This window comes from Mizuhopecten yessoensis, unplaced genomic scaffold (genome assembly GCF_002113885.1).
Source record: "Mizuhopecten yessoensis strain PY_sf001 unplaced genomic scaffold, ASM211388v2 scaffold10331, whole genome shotgun sequence".
Classification (NCBI taxonomy): domain Eukaryota; kingdom Metazoa; phylum Mollusca; class Bivalvia; order Pectinida; family Pectinidae; genus Mizuhopecten; species Mizuhopecten yessoensis.
In genome coordinates, this window is record NW_018408493.1 from 2,219,555 (window position 1) to 2,239,198 (window position 19,644).

Sequence of the window (19,644 nt, forward strand, 5' to 3'; positions counted from 1 at the left end):
GGATTCATATAACTTCTTTTTAATCGTCCTAGATATGTAGACCAACGTGTTGTTTTCTTCAGAAATTCTTCCCCGGTCAAGCAGGGGAAACCCCCTCAGTGGAATATGTATTCTAATGATGAAAAGGGGTGTTGCTCTTGCATGCACGCGCTACAGTTACAGACTCGCAAACTAGTTCTTACTTCCTTTCTTTTGACCAAACAATACTATTTTTAATATGATCCTGTGTTTCAATTATACACAAACAATAAGTGAGTCTATAATAAGACTGCGTCGCTTGTCTGGTCTTCACTGATACAGTCGTCACTATAACGGATATTCAAGGAAGGAAAGCATGGGCCATTAATGAATACCAATGCACGGTAAGTGATGAACAAAAGTAAAAGCAGAAAGTTTAGAGTAGTGGTGAAGTTGACCATTAGTGTTGACTGTGTCGGGAAGAATCACTCCATTACCAAATGTATCAGTTTAATTATGATTTGGAACGCACATTCCTCACTCTCTCACTCTAACTCCCCTCTCCTTCTCTTTCTTTCTCGCCCTCTCTCCTTCCCACTCTCCATCTCTCTCTATCCCACGCTATCCCCCCCCCCTCTCTCTCTCTCTCTCTCTCTCTCTCTCGAAAATAGTGTACATGTATGCCTTTTTTATTGAACATTAGTCATCTTTCATGTGTATATATCTATATTGTTGTAATGTAAGTAAAAGGCATTTATAATGTTCTTGTAATTTATGTAAGTCGTTTTGTAACTTTTGGAAATGAAATATGCTTGTGCTGGACATGTTTGCGGTATGATATCAACACAAAACACTTTATCGGTCCCCATGGGCTTTAGCACCTCGATAGGTATACGTACGACATTTTATAGAGCTGTACCAGAAAAAAATGTAGATAGGATTTCCGTATCAATAAGACGTCCTTCCATGCATTTCTATGCATTTATAAATATAATTCTTATATGAAATTAATAGTTTCACGCACTAGTAGCGTGTTTAATAAATATATTGTGTATCACTTGCAATGTTTTTAGCCAACCTGGAAATTAACTAAGACATTAAACCCGATCAAGACCGTATTTACCCTAACAAAGTCGCTATTAAATATTGACCAAGTCGTTATCTAACCGTGATGAAGACATTAACTCACCTTTATTAAGACACGCAATTACCATGAACAAGAACTTGACAACACTAACACCCTGGACAAGACAGAATCTACTCCTTAATAAGACACTATTTTACCCTGACCAGGATATTTACCCGGATGAAAATACTATCTAGCTCTAATCAAGTTACAAGTTTTATTCGAACTTTAGGCCATTGGCCCATCAGTATACAAAACATATTATACACAAATCATGGACAATGTACAGAGAATGAAGACAATCATATTCCATTATAATTCCCTTAATTTGTTTGCCTCATAGATGAATTTTCCTAGTATACACAATTCTTTAATAGTATGGACACTCAATAACTGAACGACTTTAAACACAGATGTTTTTTTCCGATAATATCTTTTGATAAAACGTGATCTGAGATTTTGGAATTTAGAACAGTCTAATAAAAAATGAAATTCGTCCTCTACTTCAGAGGGGGAGTAACAGTTACACTGTTTACAATCACATAAACTTACTAAGTCCAAGACACACAGACAATGACATTACCCATTACCATGGACAAGAATTTGCCTTATTTTGCCCTGGAGCAGAGTCGAATCTTGCTTGTTTTTATTGCAACAACTACAAATTATAATGGGAAAAGACACTTACTGACAATGAGCTTCATAGGATCAAAATGCATACCACTTTAGTGGGTACATTGTATTTGCTTTAAGGGTGTAAAGTAATTAAATTGAAGACGCTAAACTGCTCAAATCAGTTTTAGACAGTGATCGGTCCGGGATCCGTCGTCCGTTTTTCAACATTTGTTTCTTTTCGCTATTTCTCGTTTGGTTTTGGTTTGGTTTTATTTTGTTTAGCGTCCTATTAACAGCTAAGGTAATTTAAGAACGTGCCTCCATGTGTGTTGTGTATGCGTGCATGTGTGTATGTGTGCTGGAGACAGGGTATGTTGGCGTACTTGCCTCCTTGTGATAGCGCGGATATGATGCCGTCATTATAGTGCTATCTCACTGAAACACACTGCCGAAGGTTCCCAGCACATCATCCCGCCCGGTCACATTATACCATCCTCGATATACAGAGGTTACGCTCACGTTCCCTCTCTGCACCCCTGGAATATGTCATAGCAAAATTGAAGGCACGAAGATAGCTATTTGATTGGTCTGACTCTCAGGTAAAAATCCATGACCTGTAGGGACGTTTCTCGAACTTCATATGCAAGTTCCCTTGGTCTTTAGTTTTGTTGCAAACACCATATGGACGAGTCTCTCTCAGATTTCTGCACAAGGTTCTTCCTTACTGTTTATCAGAATATACTTTGCAAATCATTCTTAGTTATGATTAATGGGTTATGGGTGTTTTTGCATGTGCGATTTTTGCTATATTTTATGCATTAATAATCTAGTCAATCTATAGTATAAAGTTTTTATTCTAAAGTTAACACATGACAAAATGCAACAGCAATAAAACGCTTCTTCAAAACTTGTTTCCTGTTAGTTACTTCATTTCGGAATTTGTAACTGACAAACTGACCTCTGAAATGGACACAGGTCAGCGAGCTGCATTTCATTTTCCTTCCTGTTGGGTTAAAAAATAAACATATTCTAGCGAGAACAAACAACAACAACAAAATTAACATAAAACCCCCACAAAGGCCATGGTTCTTGACAGTTTCTCACAGGACATGTTTACCTGTTTATAATTACACTCCGCGTGTAACACAGGCACTCAAATTTTATTGGATATTTACAGGATTCAAGTGTGCACATTAAACAATTAATATGTGAATTTTTCCTGACATTTTTTCTTCACTTTTTCGTTTTTAATTAACGATTATATGCTTCAGAAACGAATGATGCAGACTACACGTACATTTTAAGTAATCTTTAAAGTCTTCTCCTTGTCCATTCTGCTTTTGTTCAACATTCAAATTCTAAAGGTCCAAACTTTCCAATATATCTGCCCTCTTGAAAGCAGACGATTTTGCACCAAGACAAATATTTCCTGCAATCAATTGTTGCGCATGCGCAACAGCGCTGACCGAAATGTGTGACATGATTGGCTGCAAGAGCCGGCGAAGCGCGAACAAGCAGGAACTGATTGGCAGCTAAACAGACATGTCTGGGCGGAGCTTCTTGCGTAAATGTCAATTTCAAATTTGACCGCCATGAAACTTGAAATGTGATTAAATGCAAGCTGGATTGTGTTGTTTCTAATTGATTTTCATCGTTTGGGTTGTTTACTATATTTCCGTGGCACTCGCTTTGCATTTGAATATTTGTTTTTTTTTGTTTTACGTTTGATGGTTTTTAAAACATGTACTGTACTACAGAAGGGAAGGAAATTACATATTTTGTACGAAACTCAAATATAGAATTATTTGTTTTCACATGAATCCAAAACAAGCATAAGGTAATTTTATGAAGTCCTAATTACTTGTATAGAGAACAGTTTAAAATGAGTTGAGTCAGAGTCACAAACTATGATCCCATGTCGCATTTAATGTTGCAAGTGTTTTTGTAGAGATACCTGGAAATGAATGCCGAGAATTTTAATGTGCACATGGCTAATTTAGCGCCCTTCACGTAAAATTAATCATTGCTCTGTGTTCTTGGCAGTTATTGGGAGAAGGTTAAAAGTCCAGATACGGAGGTCTGTACATAGCCATCATTAGCTGTAGTACGTGATGGTTTTTTTTAGAGCAATGTTGGATTCGTTAAAAGTTAATCAAATTATTGAAGCACTGTTTTACGAGCCATTTAAATTGATAATTGATATGTAGATACACAGTTTTTATGTGTGCATTCTCTCTGTCTCTGTCTCTCTCTCTCGCTCTCTTATAACACATTAGAAGACTTCAGTAACAACTTTTCACCTTTGGCCTTGATAGTGGTTGAAGGTCACCCATTTAAACAAGCTCAAAAGACTTTCATCCTAACATCGCCAGTCACCACTCAAGGTTTGAAGAACAGATTAATTCGACCCCTGTGATCACCTCACAGGTGGTTCAAAGAGTAAATAATTTGAACTAACTCGTTAGCCCTTCCCAACGCAGTCTTACTGACTACTGTCAGTCTTACAATGGTTAGATACACAGGCTTTACTGATAGTAATTATTACCGATAAATAGAAGAAAAAACCGGAATATATAAACCAGAGGTATATGTTCCATCATTAAAATCCGGATTTTGTCGACAAGGCGAAAACAATTTAACTCAACAACACGAAATCAAAGTCCGTGACACAATCCAGTACTGCGAATAGGGTTACTAGTAAGAAATTTCTAATGGTCTGTCGAGTCATCCCGCCGCGCCTTACGAGAAACTCCATCTTAAAGCTGGTGTGTAGCACACTTATATATACCAACACGTGTGTGTTAGAAGTAGACATATATGTGTTACAATCCATCATTAACAACGTAAGTAGATATAGTCATCAATGAAATAGACTCAACGTGGCATTCCTACACAAACACTCGCATCAGTGAACACATGATCCGAATCCAAATACCCTGAGGTCAAAGGTCAAGCTACACCAAAGTTGTTTACTACAGGATATATATTGCGCTGTGACTAACAAGGCGGCTCCAGGTAAGATAAGATTCTTATATTTTGTCCGGTGATTCCTGTCGCAGACTTCTTATATTTTAACATCCTTAGCTGGCGATAAGTTTAACATCTGATAAAACAAATTTTTAAGATACGGTAAGATTGCATTTTGGCCTTGTAGAACGAACTGGCTAAACTTAACGTACGTATGCGTAATATAGCACATGGCGATTTTGTGAAGTATAGATATATCGGGCGCCAGGGCGACCACCTGTTACATAGTACACATATGTACAGTAGCACACTGTTTTTAACACGAAGGCTGATATGGTGGATCATATTAGCAGAATAACTAGCTTAATTAATTATTGTGTAATTACATGCGTAGCTTCCATATGCATCTATAGCATACATGTTTCAAAGCTAAAAGCGTTATACGGGAACCAAGAACCCGGACAACAAGCATTTAAGTGCATTATATTTATATGAAGATCATGCAACCGGGCGGTGAGGTATGTTATTACTGTAACAACCAGGTATGACATCACTATAACAACCAGGTATGACATCACTATAACAACCAGGTATGACATTACTATAACAACCAGGTATGACATTACTGTTATAACCAGGTATCATATGACATTACTGTTACAACCAGGTATCATATGACATTACTATAACAACCAGGTATGACATTACTAAAACAACCAGGTATGACATTACTATAACAACCAGGTATGACATCACTATAACAACCAGGTATGACATCACTATAACAACCAGGTATGACATCACTATAACAACAAGGTATGACATTACTATAACAACCAGGTATAACATTACTGTTACCACCAGGTTAGAAATATCTATGTTAAACATTACATTATTTCGTTTTTATGCATCAAATAATTCCTTTTTTTATTACAAGTATCATTCTTAAGTTAAATGGGACTGGTACAATATTGTATACATGAGTTCCCTACATAGCTATTATACACCATAGACAAGCTACTGTAAGGGATGACAAGGGTCATGCTACATTACCCTGGGCTCTATGTTGATGTCTGGAGGAACTATTTGTATCCAGTGAAAAAAACCCACCTCCCATGTTTAACACTGACATTGAGAAGCTATGACTGAATTTCATTTAAAGTAAGTCATGGGCAGCAGTGCACATAAACCCAGACAACTGATCTCGTGGTATGTCTGTTTCAGGATAAATTTCAAACCAAGCCAGTCATGTCTCGATATTGAGTGCATTGTTAGCTAAGAATTCATAAACTATGATTTTTTTAAATACATTTTTAATTTAATAATTCTAAATTTTGCAAACATTTTTATGTTTGTGGATTTGAAATAAAAAAAAAAATGTTTTATAAAAATGTACACTTTTAATTGCAAACTTAACTAATTTTTTAAATGAGCTGAAAGTTTTATTACTTTAAAATGTCAAACTGAAAATGCTTTATCATTGATATCAATAACACAGTAAGCTATCTACAGTACACAAAATTTATTCCAGGTTGACAAACTGATAAATGTACGTCTCTATTGTCAAAGTATGTCCTACAGCTGTTAATTCATTGTTCTTGAGGCAGTATTATCCAAATGAGATAATTAAATTTGATCATTAACTCATTCACCCCTGAAATATCATAATGAACTATTCCAACTTTTGAACTGGAAGGGTTCAAATGTGTCTTCAGGGGTCAATGAGTTAAAGAGAAAAAATTACAAAATCTACAGGGTACTACATGTATGAAAAGTTCAAACTTCAGTTTCATGAAAAGCAGGGTACCTTGATAATGATATGATACCCATGTGACGAAGTTATGGTGAGGGAAAGCATTCCATTTATCTGTATGAACATGCATGTTATATTGTTATCACTCATTACTAAATCGAATTTGATCTAACTTAAGGATTCTCCTACCACTACGAAAAAGACCTATTGGAAATTTTATCGGGCATGACCATAGCTTTGTTAAATCATTTTCTAAGAAGAAAAGTATAGCTTGCAGGACTTTTATGAAAAGTTAATAAGAAGTGGAAGAAACAAAATAAAAATCAACCAATTCTGAGTTTAAAAATAGAAACGGGCTAGACTACAGATTGAACCCTGGATTTGCAATCATTAAACTGTCGCTCTAACCTCTGAGCTACCTGGTCAGTGGTAGTGAAATGGCCCAGAAGCATTTCAGTTACATTTATCAGGATATTTACGGGAGTTTATGTACAAAACTTCACTGAAATTCCTTAATGTTTTCCCTGCAATACAACAGGGACCCTCAACACGAACATATAAGTATGATAATATCTCAATGAGTTTATGTTTCAATATACCAGGGTCAAGGTTAGGGTCACTGTTATTTAAACAAATATTGTCAACACTCTAGTGACTTCATTTCTAAATTGGTTTTGATCAAACTTCATAGTGCAATAGTCAAGTATGAGAATAACTTCCAACAACATGTATTTCTTTTTATAGAAAAACTTGTTCACTTGCAGCGATTTTTTGTCCTTGCTTAACCCTTTCACCACTGTAAACAATAATGGACTCATCCAGATGAATGTTTGGTAGAGTCTACTCAAGTTACCAAGGGGTGAAAGGGTTCATAGCCAAAAATTGGCTGCTTCCCTGGCCAAAAAAGGCTATATATTTCCCATAAAGATGTAAGATTAAAAAACATCTTTCCAATTTCGGTACAAAATTGTTGTATATATTTTTCATATTCATGTAGGCTTTAAATTCTGGTTTAAAATTTAGGTAGAAAAAACCCTGAATTGATACATCAGTAGGTTCTCAAATAAATATCAACAATCACTTTAGATCCAAGCTCTGGGGCTTGGCCCCCTCATCAGGGATTAAATGTTTCTCACCCTTTTGAACCCCCAAGCTTTCTTGTTGGAACAACGTTGAAAGACATTGAGAAGGTATTGCTGACAAGATAAACATATTAACACACACACAGGGGATCACAATCGCACCTTTAAAACTAGTAATAGATTCAGTATGCCAAAAATAAGTTACACTGCACCAGACAGCTGTTTCCTCCTTAACTTCTAGGACTCGTTGGTGATGCTAGAGGTAAAAAAGTTTGAAATCCAAATTGGTCTTAACTACGGTTGAAACAGAGGGGTCAGGTGTGTGAAATGTCTTAATTTATAGATTGAAACAAATAGATAAGTACTGGTTAATTTTAAATTAAATCATCTGTAAAGTTTGTTTATAATGAAAGGTGCCTGCACTAATCAAAAGAGATAACTGTGGCCATCAAGGTTATAGCAAACCTCGGGGACTAATTATATAAATAATCCACCAGCTGTGTCAGCTACCACCTTTAATTTCACACACACAGGTGAAAACACCTTTAAATCTTAGTAATAGACACAGTATGCCAAAATTGAATTACACTGCATAATACTGCTGTTTTGTCCTTCAAGGACACATCACTGAAGCTAGGTGTGTGCTTTGTTACAGATTGTTGTGTATGGGAGGGGATTTGTCTTGTTTGTGAATTGCATTGTCATGGAAACATCTGACCTATTTACTTGTATTATGTTTCATATTAATACAGAAATAGCATTATTCCCCTGTATAGATACACAGATGTTTACGAGAAACCACATACACGCCGAGCGTGACTTTTATCAGATTGGCTTGTGTTTCCTAAGCAGCTTGATATATTTCAGCTAAGTTATTTTCTGTTAAAACAGAGCTTGGACAGTGCTAGTTTTATGTTTTGAGAGTGTAAAATTAATTCCATTTTTTAACCCACTTGGCACGAAGTGCCAGTTGAGCAAGCCTTATATGGTGTATCGTCCATCTTCCGTCAACTTTTTATTTGAACAACTTCTTCTTAAGAACTGGGGGACCTAGGGCCATGATGTATATTTGGCCAGTAGGTGCCTGGGACAGAGTTCTATAAAGCTTCCTCAAATAAATGACCTTGACCTGCTTTCAAGGTCACAGGGTTAAAAAAATGTAAAAACCTTTAAACAACTTCTTCAGAATAGCCAGGGCCCATATTCATGAAACCATTCTCATGCTCAAGTATGGATTTTGTGCTCAGGCCTAATTTCTTGTTCTTGTTATAACTTAATAAATAAATCTTATTTTGTCTATGATTTGGAAACATTTTGAAGAGACTTAAAGACTGTTTTCAATGTTTACATTTGACTTTGTGATCGTTTGACATTATCTAAGCGGGTTGCAAAAAAGTTGGTTTGAGCACAATCCATGCTTGAGCATGAAAAAGGGTTTCATGAATACGCACTCTGGAGGCCCAGAGCAATGATACTTGGGCAATACTTGGCCGGTTGGTACCTGAGACAGAGTGCTATAACGTTCAAGTAAAGGACCTTGATCTTCTTTCACAGTCGCAAGGGTAAAAAGTGTTAAAAACCTTTTAAACAACTTCTTCTGAATAACCCTCTTGGCTCAGAGTAATAATATTTGGCCAGTAGATACCTTGGACAGAGTGATATGAAGTTCCTCAAATACATGACCCTGACCTACTTTCACGGTCACAGGGGTCAAAATATGTAAATATCTTTGAACAGCTTCTGCAATACCAGGAGGCCCTGCAGGGTGATATTTGACCAGTAGTTCTGGGATAGAGTAGTATAAAGTTTCATTTAGTCTGGAACATTCTAAAGCCATGGAGACTTAATATTTGCATAATATTGATTCACGAAAATAAAAAAAATGAAAATTAGAAAAGAAAATTGGATTTGCCTACAGATCTATCATATATTTTACTGTCATGTTGTCCGAAACACATACACGATTTGCTCTGGCCTTACAGATGTTGTTTAGGCATACCAGAAGCAATATCCTTGGTATTTTTCAATAAAGTTAATATCATGGGAAAGATTTAAATATCATCTTGACTTAGATTTACCCTCTCGAACAAAATCCTTCGGGTATGAAGCAAGATATGGGCACATAAATATACATAAAAATATGTTAAATTTTTACTTTTTTCTTTCAACATTAAGTCATTCCTGCCAAGTTTGTGCAATGAATTTATAACATTTATCTATACAATTTGTATCTTTTTAAAGAAAACAAGTTATCTTAGCAATATCCTAGAGCAGTTTCAAAGAACAAAATAAGTTTAGTGTAAAATGAGTTATTGGTATTTATTTGAACATAAATAAAATCAAACACTGTTGTTTCTATGCAATATAGGACCACTCCTGTCATGATTTTAGAATAGTTTTTTGACATTTAATCATAGAATTGATGTTGTTTAATAGAATGTAAAATGATCTTTTCTAAGATGATTTACAAATAAAAATTAATAAAATATTTATCGAGATATGACCATTTGAAGTCAGAATTTGACTACATTTAAGTTACACTTGAGTGCGCTCCTGACATTGTCCTAGCCCCTGTTTCATGACTGCAATACAAAAAAGTGTTCAGAAGAAGCAGACATCTGGAGAAGGAGACAGACACGTGAATTATCCAGGTTTTTCATCAAATTCTAGGAAAACAAGTCAGCAGGGTGTTTTTTGAAATTGACTGTTCATCTTAAAATCTCGTCCTAATTTAAATGTCTCTCCCCCTTTTCAGAACATTTAAAATTTTGAATTGCAGACGACACAAAAAAAAATCACCGTAATTATCTATGGTGAATAATTATCACTGAATACGTCTAATACCAGGTTTGGCTAAATTAAATAAAAGAAGTTTTTTTTGTTTTTTTTATTTAAAATGCCAGAATAATTATAACATACACATATAATAATTATAGGATTGGTAAACATTACATAAGTGCTATTTTTGTGGCTATTTTAATTTATTTAATTAATTACTTTTTTAGTTACACCGGTTAGTATACCGGTATATCATTTTTTGCAGTCAGGATTTTCATTAAGACATGATTTAATTTGCATTTATTTAAAATAAATAACCCGTGAGACCTGAATTGATTATGTATCAGTCGTGATCTTGTTTATATTAGCGATGGAGTGTGTCAAGCAAACTGCTATCTATTTAATTACATTTAATGGAACAATTATCCATGCTTTACTGACCTGAATCCGGACCTACAGCACTGTTTCTTTGTCAAACATCCTGCTCACATTCCTTGACAAAGTCACTAAGATGTGGAACAAAGGTACTCAAGAATTAGGTCAAGTGTGTGTTCTGATGGGTATACATCATACAATACTGAAACAGATGGGGAGGAACGGGGGAGGGGGNAAAACTATATACCATTGTCAGCTACAGTATGTAGCAGCAGTTTTCATTATTAAGGATCCCCATACCACTGCCAGAAACTGAAACCGATATTTCCTGCATGAATATATATATATAGCTTTGATAAATCATTCTGAAAAGAAAACCATACCTTGCAGGAATTTTGCGAAAAAACAATAAAGATGAAATAAACGAAATATAAACAACAAAAATGTTCTTAAGACTGGGATTCGAAACCCTGGACTTAAGAATGCTCTAACCAATTGATCATGAGCTATATATAAGTATATGAGTGTTCTGGCCTATTTGTGCTACAGTTTGAAGTTATAAGACAGGTAATACTGTATATATGAGAAACCAAATTGCAGTGGGACAGGATTCTTATACTCATGTGTAATTGGTATGTCATACATACATGCTCAAAGGTGAAATCAAAATAAAAGCATATGTTTGGGAAAAAAGAAAAAAGAAAAATCAACATTCTACATTTGATTGACATTATGGTGGAATATATAGCTGTAGATTTGAAAAAAATAATTAATCAGACATATTTCAACCATAAGACATGTACATATGTTGATTATTTCATAAGTAATAGCTTTTTTGGTACCCACTCACAAAAATTTGCCAGTGAGGGCCAAGGCTTAATGCAAGACCTGAAGTGGAAAGCCAACCCTGGTATTAATTTTGGCGTATGATATAGCTGTGAAATACGACTGTTGTTATCATTCTGATTGTTCTTAAATTATTCAATAATTGGCTTCAATTCAGATCTGTTTGATTTCTTTAGAAGTGATTTCTTTAGAAGAGAAGCTTTGTGAGAGACATGGGCATAATTGTGACATAACGATGAAAACAATTGAATCATGTTTTATTTACTAAAGTTAATGCATCAATTTACAGTGCTATTATTGTCTAGAAGGCTTACAGTGTGTATAATCTCCTGGAGACTGTGAAAATAGTAATTACGTTACCATTTAGAAAAAAAAATTGCACACCTGTACACACCTACACTCAAAAACCAAACTACTGAATTCCAAAATGTTATCTCATAATGCAGGTGGTCTCTTTATACAGGTAATAGCGATGTATATCTGTACTTCTGTCTGTAGACACAAACTTGTACATACCACTCCTCACAAAGTACTCTACTAGTTTGGGGGATACATGGTACACAGAACACTTACATTGAAGGACATATAAATTGGAGTTACCTCCCCTATTTATGGCGTTATACCATTTCGTTTAAAAACATAATTGGCACTATACTCACCAGAAAGTCCTGCACTGATTTAAATGGTCCTTGGTACCCATAACACTTACATCAAGGGGATTTGAATTAAGTATATAAATTGTAGTTACTACCCTATTTATGGAGTTATGCCCCTTTGTTTAAATATGTTTTTGTGGGGTACACACACAAATCTGCCATTCAGGCTAAAGTTCTAGTTTTTATCAAAGTTTACCCCTTCATAAGTTACCAATTTTAAAGATGTAAGGCTGTTTGTTTTCTTATCCTTGTGTAAAAATTATATCAAATATGATCTGATAATACATTTCAGGAATTTTCTAATATGGCTGATTCAGAACCACAAGTGGAAAATTCAGAGGAATCTCAAGATGTGGATATCAAAAAGTAAGTTACCCATTACCACTTAAAAGCGCTATTCAACATGTGCCATGATGAACACCCTTGCATTTTCTTTTACAAACAAACATGGTGGTACATGTATAGCTAAATGCTGCCGATCACCATGTGAGAAATAAGCGAGATGCGTTGGTGATTAAAAGTAATGACATTTTGTCATAGTTTCATAAAAATATTTACAATACCCGGTAATAAACAAACAAACAAAAAAACACAAAAATCACAATTTGAATAATACTTGTAGCCCTTATATCTTGAGGGGTAAATAATGTATAGTATATGAATTTGAGTTAACTCCCCTATGCATGGAGTTATTCCCCTTGTTTTTGGTATACAAAGCACCTACATCTAGACAATTTGAAGAAGCTAGAATATAAATTTGAATTTCTTCTCCCATTGATGTAGTTATATCCCTTTTTGTTTAAAGAACTACATGTATTACTACAGGTCATGGCACAGACTCGGGTTATAGTCTACCGATCTGGCTTCAGTTCTGGTTTTCTAAGTCGCCACTGATACTGCTGAAGGGAACTACAGTTTTGTACTGCATTCGTCTGTCCATCAGTGTCAATCAGTCTATCAAACAGTCTGTCCATCAGTGTCCATCAGTCTATCAAACAGTCTGTCCATCAATCATGCTGTGCATCATATTCTCTGTGGCATATATCTTTATGCTCTTGCCATCCACAAATTCTGCTAATTTATAGGTCAAGATATAAATAGGGAGTGTAAGCTAGTTAAAGTAATTTAGCGTTTCTTCAAAGTTGACAAAAAGACAGATATTATGTAAAGTCTTAGCTATAGTGTAACTGCAATATTTATGACATACAAAATTTAGTAGATGGTCACGAAAATGTTATTCAGATCTGTTAAAAAATCATTTAAATTCTGAAAACAACCCCCAAAAATTTGCATTTCAATGATTTATAAGGTTTCACAAAATTTAGGTTACAGTGAATTTGCATTATTTATTCAAGTGAAAAATCAAGACCTCGTTGCTTGAAAGGCACGTAGTTTAATTGAAAAGATACGAAAAATTTCTAGGTGGTGACTTGGGCCCTGGAAGTTGGGGGGTGAGTGGGGTAGAAAGTGCATAAAAAAACACATCTGAAACTGCTTTGCTCAATTGATCTTTCCCTTTTTATGTATCAGAATAATTCCAAAAGGCATTCATTTGATTCAGACACACCTGTTATGATAATTACACACACCCTGCAGTAACTAGAAGATCATTTGGCCACAGGATGTAGACTTTGAGTTTGTTTGAGTTTGGACTTAAATGAGGGAGCTTCGAGGGAGATCGATCGATTTTGGTCAAAATGAGGGAGTCTCCCTCCTTAATTAGGGAGGGCTGACAGCTATGCCATGACACTACCAAGTACCTGTCCACTCCTGATGATTTTCAGTGGATAACAGATAGAGACGGGAAGAGGGATGCTGATGTAATATTTAAAAAAAAAAAAGATGTTACATCTGTTTTATCTTTCTACCCTACCAGAAAAATGAAATGCTACCCCCCCCCCCCCCCCCCCCCCCACCCCCAAAAGAAAAAAACCCAACAACAACCCAACAACAACAAAAAACACAAGAATATTTTCTTTTTTTCAAAAATTTAAGCAAATTAACTCATTTACCCCTAAAGACACATTTGAACTCTTCCAATTCAAAAGTTGGAATAATTCATCATGAAATTTCAGGGGTAAATAAGTTAAAGAATGTTATGGAGAAGTTTGATTTGTGAGCATTTTTAATACAGTTGACAAAATTACTCAACACAAGTAGTAACTGAAATGGCTGTTTATTATAACGCATTATATGAACAGTACATTACATAATATGTTTTCCAGAAATCACTGCTTTAAAATCAATGCCCCTTGTCAGACAATCTATTCAGACAGGCGACAAGCCAAGATCATAGATATATAAACACAACACACCTGTTTGGATTTCTATGGCTGCTTTATATAGCTTTCGGAAATGGACACACAACATGATCTTTGTACTATCATTTTCACCTTGAATTTTGATGTCATTACAAAGGCTTAATTTGTTCATAAAAAGCCTAGTCAGCTTAGCAGCAAATTCAAAAGTATAAAAATAATATAACTGATAGTTCATGTATAGGGATTCAAGAATATTATGGCGACAGAAAAACACAAAGATGACAAATCATTGAAAAAGCAATGAAAGTTATTATATTTGATATGTACATCTGTCATTTGTAAACCTGTCTTGAATGAGTAGCAGAATAAAAATTTCTATATCGAGGGCTTGTCATGAAAAACATGTGCTCAAGATATTTTCACCTTGTTTAGGTTCCTACATGTAAACGATTAAAGTGTATGTGACTACTGTAATTCCCCTAGGATGACATCAGAAACGCTACCATGATGATATCATGCTTAATATTTATCCACTCTGGGCTAGATGTACATTTCTTCCTTTTTTGTCCTCAGGACAGGATGAATACAATATTTACTCACCATTCGTTGATGTTATTACTCAAAGATCTGCTTGTTGAAGACAACAAACCCAGTTTTTAACTATCATATCATTATCATTACAGAATCCATAACCCCACAGTATATACATACTCGCCAACCCTCCCTATTAAGGAGGAAGACTACTGATTTTGGGCCCTAAACTGTAGTGTTCTCTACCAGTGAATTTACTTATCTGTTCCTATATTCTTAGATCTGATGATGTCAGTATGTATGTATGTATTGTGGGGTTGGTGATCTGCACTATATGCCCTTGTTACCAGTCCTTGTTGAAATTCACTAGTCTCAAGTTAAGGACTAGTGTTTGTTTTAAATTGAGTCATTTCTACAGCTTGGTAGTAATTGAATCAAATAAGGCAATAAAATTGTTACATTTTTGTCTAGAGTCATTTTATAATTTCACACAAACGTATGTATAGTTTTTCTTCACAACTGTATAGAAGTATACACTCCCTGAACCAGCGTTATGGTAATGAATGTGTCTACTTACCTGTATACCTACTTCTTTACCTGTATACCTACTGATACACCTATCTACGTAGAAATATAAATAGAACACCTTTTTCTTCAACTTGTTAGCTCACCGGGTCCGAAGGACCAAGGTAAGCTTATGCCAAACCGAGGCATCCGTCATTCCGTACGTCAACAACTTCTTCAAACGACTTCTTCTTCTTAACCACTGATTGGAATTTAATTAAATTTGACTGGAAGCATCACCTAGGTAGTGGGGATTCAAAATTGTACAAATGGTGGGGCTGAGGGGCGGGGCCAAAAGGGGGCAATTTGCCTATAAACGACTTCTGTAAAACTATTCACTGGATATCAATCATATTTGATCAAAAGCATTCATGGGAAGGGGATATTCAAAATTGTACAAATGGTTGGGCTGACCCTTCGGACTAAGGGGTGGGTCCAAAAAAAGTTTAATACATGGAAATGGTTGTGTTCTTCACCGTATAACCATATAAACAATTGCTGAGTATGAAGAGAAGAATGAACATTTGCTTTTCCAGGATGGCACTAGGGTCTTGCCCCATCCTTGGAGACATAGTCCCTGGGTCCTAACTTAGAAACGTTTAAGATTCCCACCTCAAAACTATATACCGGTATACAAATGCTGGGCATGAAGAGACGAAGGTAGTCATGATATTAGAATAGATCCTGGGGTCTGACTGAACCCCTAGGGACCTAGTTTCTTAGTCACAGCTTGGAAACATTTGATATCCCCACCCTATAACCATATATACAATTACTGAGTATAAAGAGATGAATGCACATATGCTTCCATGATGGCCTTGGGGACTGTCCCACCCTTGGAGACTTAACCCTTGGATCATAACTTCGAAATGGTAAAGATCTCCACCCCAAAACTATATATATACAATTGTTGGGCATAAAGAGACGAATGCAGTCAGGATATTAGAATTGACCCCAGGGTCTGCCCCACCGTTGAAGACTTAACCCTTGGGTCATAACTTTGAAACGGTTGAGATCCCCACCCCAAAACTATAAATACAAATGCTGGGCAAAAAGAGACGAATGCAGTCATGATATTAGAACTGATCCTGGGGTCTGGCCACAACCCTAGGGACCTAGTTGCTGAGTCACAGCTTGGAAACAGTTGAGATCCCCACCCCATAACCATACAGATACTATAAGGATTGGCCTTGGGGTCTGGCATATTCTCTTGGATCTCATTTGGAGAATATTTTTCCATGATTGCTTAGATATCCAGGTGAGCGATACAGGCCCTCTGTGCCTCTTGTACAAGATTACGAGAATAACAACTATTTCTCAATCCCCAATGAGGTCAGAATTGACCCTTAATGCTCCTAGACCTTTGACCTGGAGTATCCTTTGCCAAAGGGGATTAAACTTTGTATAAACAGAGGGTGTGGCTCCCCTGGGGGCAGAGAGATGGGGCCTCAATAGGGGAAATTTAGGTTAATCATTTAAAATTCTTCTCTTCTGTACCAATGGAGGGATTTTAACCAAATTTAGTCTTGAGCATCCTGGGGAAGAGGAATCACTTTTGTATAAAGTAAGGGTGTGGCTCCCCAGAGAGCCGAGGGAATGGGCCAAAAAGGGATAATTGTGCCGTATTGCTTAAATTGACTACTTCTCTGAATCAAAGTCATAGATATCAACCATATATTTGGTTTGGAGCATTTTCGGTGGTTGAGGATTCAAAATTGTACCAGTTGAAAGGCTAACCCCTAGGTCTGAGGGGCGGGGTCAAAAAGAATATTTAGCTTGGACATTATGGAGATCCCCACCCTATAGACATGTAAACCATTGCTGAGCATCAAGAGACAAACACAATCATGATAAAAGAATTGCCTCTAGGGTCTGGCCCCACCTCTAGGGACTTAGTTTTTGTACCAGAACTTTGAAATGGTTGAGATCCCCACCCCATAACGATATGTAAGTTTGACAGGCATAAAGAGATAAATACAATTGACCTCTGAGGCTCTTGTTTACAAAAGATATCCAAAAACATAGTATTGATCATATTTCAATTAAATTGCTTTGAAGCATACTTTTTGGGGGCATGCAAAAATGTCATATAAAGGGAGGTGTTGTCCTTCAGGATGCTTTGAGATGAAGCTCGGAATGAGAAAACATTTACCACATACTGGACAAGTGTCGTAGTCATTTCATTCCCCATCTGAAAGGTTCCCTGGGCAGCAAAACAGGCCCTCTCAACCTCTTTTGTACATGGCATTATAACACTATACAACTTGTTGAGTTATCTACATGGCGCAGTAACACTGTGACAGCTTATTATCACAGTAAATTAGTTTATTAATGACAATGTTGCTCAGAAATGCTCTGTAGCAGAGTTCTTTTGGTTCTATGCATTGCTCATAACTTTATGGCTCATAATTTCGAACTTGAATGCTTCCATCTTCTTGTCCAATCCACAAAAATCTGTTGTAGAGAGTTATTGCTGTGGGTCCTTTCAGTCCATCCCATTCCCTGAGCAGGAACTTTTCAAACTCCCAATTCTCGTTTAGTAGGTGCAGTGCACTGTTCCCATAGTCTGCAATTATGATCTGTTCCTTGTTATCGCAACAAATTCCTCTTGGGTCAAATTTTACTTTAGGCCTGGTTCCAAGGTTACCTGTATACTTACATTTACATACATAGTCCAACCAAAGAGTTTCTTCGCTCTGTTGTATTGCACCCCCTTCTTGACTTTTCCCCAAGAAACATGTTTTGCCACTGTGTTGCTCAATCCTGTACATTTGGCTGGCATCTCTATCGGTTGCATGGAATGCTTCTCGAATAGCAATTCCTGATGAATCAAGTTCATGGAGTACGCAGCATATGACTTTTTGTTGTTTAATATCAGTAGTTTCACATCTAGAGCTGATCAATACATTGTCTCCATAAGTGAGAGCTACACTTCTAACTGTGCCTCCACCGACATCATCTAGTACATAGATGTCGCCTTTCAGGTTACAGCGCTTCACCTGTGTACCTGTACACAGATAGATACAGTTATTACTAACCTGAGTTATATCAAGAACACCTGAGGCAATAAGTTTTGCTGGTAACATCTGATGAACATCCAACTGAACTTGATACAGTTCACAGTCACCCAACAACACGAAGGCTGTTTGCATGTCGATTGGGGATATCTTAGTTATCGCTGAAAACCCAAGATTACTGTTTGAGAAGTTAGGCTTATATATATTGACAAGTTTCATGTGCTTGTCAGCATCCTCCAGCTCCTTATGCTGTTCCTTTATTGTGCCAAACATATTTTTGACATCTGCTTCAGTGACTCGTTGACCGATATCAAAGTTAACAACAGAGTTGATGTCCACTGGTTGTGTGTACGCCTGGATCAATTTCAAATCTCTCATGACTTGCTGCATTTCCTCTTGATGTGTATGCAAGAAAGATTCTGGATCACTTCGGTGCTCCTCCAACAACGACAAACATCTTAATGACACTGATTTCTGGTCACTAAGAAGGTTAAGTTCCTGGTCATGCAAGCGTTTTGAATGTATGAGCAGGCTTTCCTTTTCCTTTTCAATTAGTTGCCCTAGTTCTTCAGACCGGTTTGCAATGGCTGTAGAAGTTTTGCTCTGGTGATCAGTCACGGTAGCTTTGTGTCTGTTTATCAATTCAATTTGTTCACTGATCCTTTTACATAGTTCGTCCTCACCTTCATTTTCCATCAGCTCTTTGAACTCCTTTTTCTTAACCTCAAGAATTTGGGTAGGTTTGCACAGCTTGTGCTGTCCGTGGTTGTTTTCTATCATACATGTCATACATACACCCTCTTCGCAGGAAGTACAAAACAAGGCCACCTCCTCTTCGGGATGTGTATTACAGGTTGGTATCTTGGGAACTTGTGCAGCCATGTCTTTTCTGTTTTGTCGACTGCTGTGACAAGAGATGCAAAAGAAAATATTTATAATAATGGTAACCCTATTAATCAGTAATTGATAAATCAGGAGTTGGTGTTGCATATACCAAACAATTGATTTATCACTAATGTACATCCATTATGGGTTACCATTCAATACATGATACTAATCCAATGGTCATTCAACTATTACCAATGTCTAGCAGTTGAATAGGCAAACGATACAAG

General features: G+C 36.3%; 1 protein-coding gene across 3 annotated transcripts in view; it reads left to right on the plus strand.

Annotated features, from left to right (window-relative positions):
• The window catches only part of LOC110460151 (long-chain-fatty-acid--CoA ligase ACSBG2-like), a 54,461-nt gene that overhangs the window by 449 nt on the left and 34,368 nt on the right, over window positions 1-19,644 (plus strand). The window contains exons 1-2 of one of the 3 annotated variants that reach the window (XM_021512890.1): window positions 269-362; window positions 12,449-12,522. In XM_021512890.1, the coding sequence (XP_021368565.1) occupies window positions 12,461-12,522 (62 nt within the window). In that variant the 5' untranslated portion in view covers window positions 269-362; window positions 12,449-12,460. Of the gene's footprint in view, window positions 1-268; window positions 363-4,399; window positions 4,715-12,448; window positions 12,523-19,644 lie in introns of those variants that run through there. The other 2 variants (XM_021512888.1, XM_021512889.1) reach the window with 2 other exon arrangements.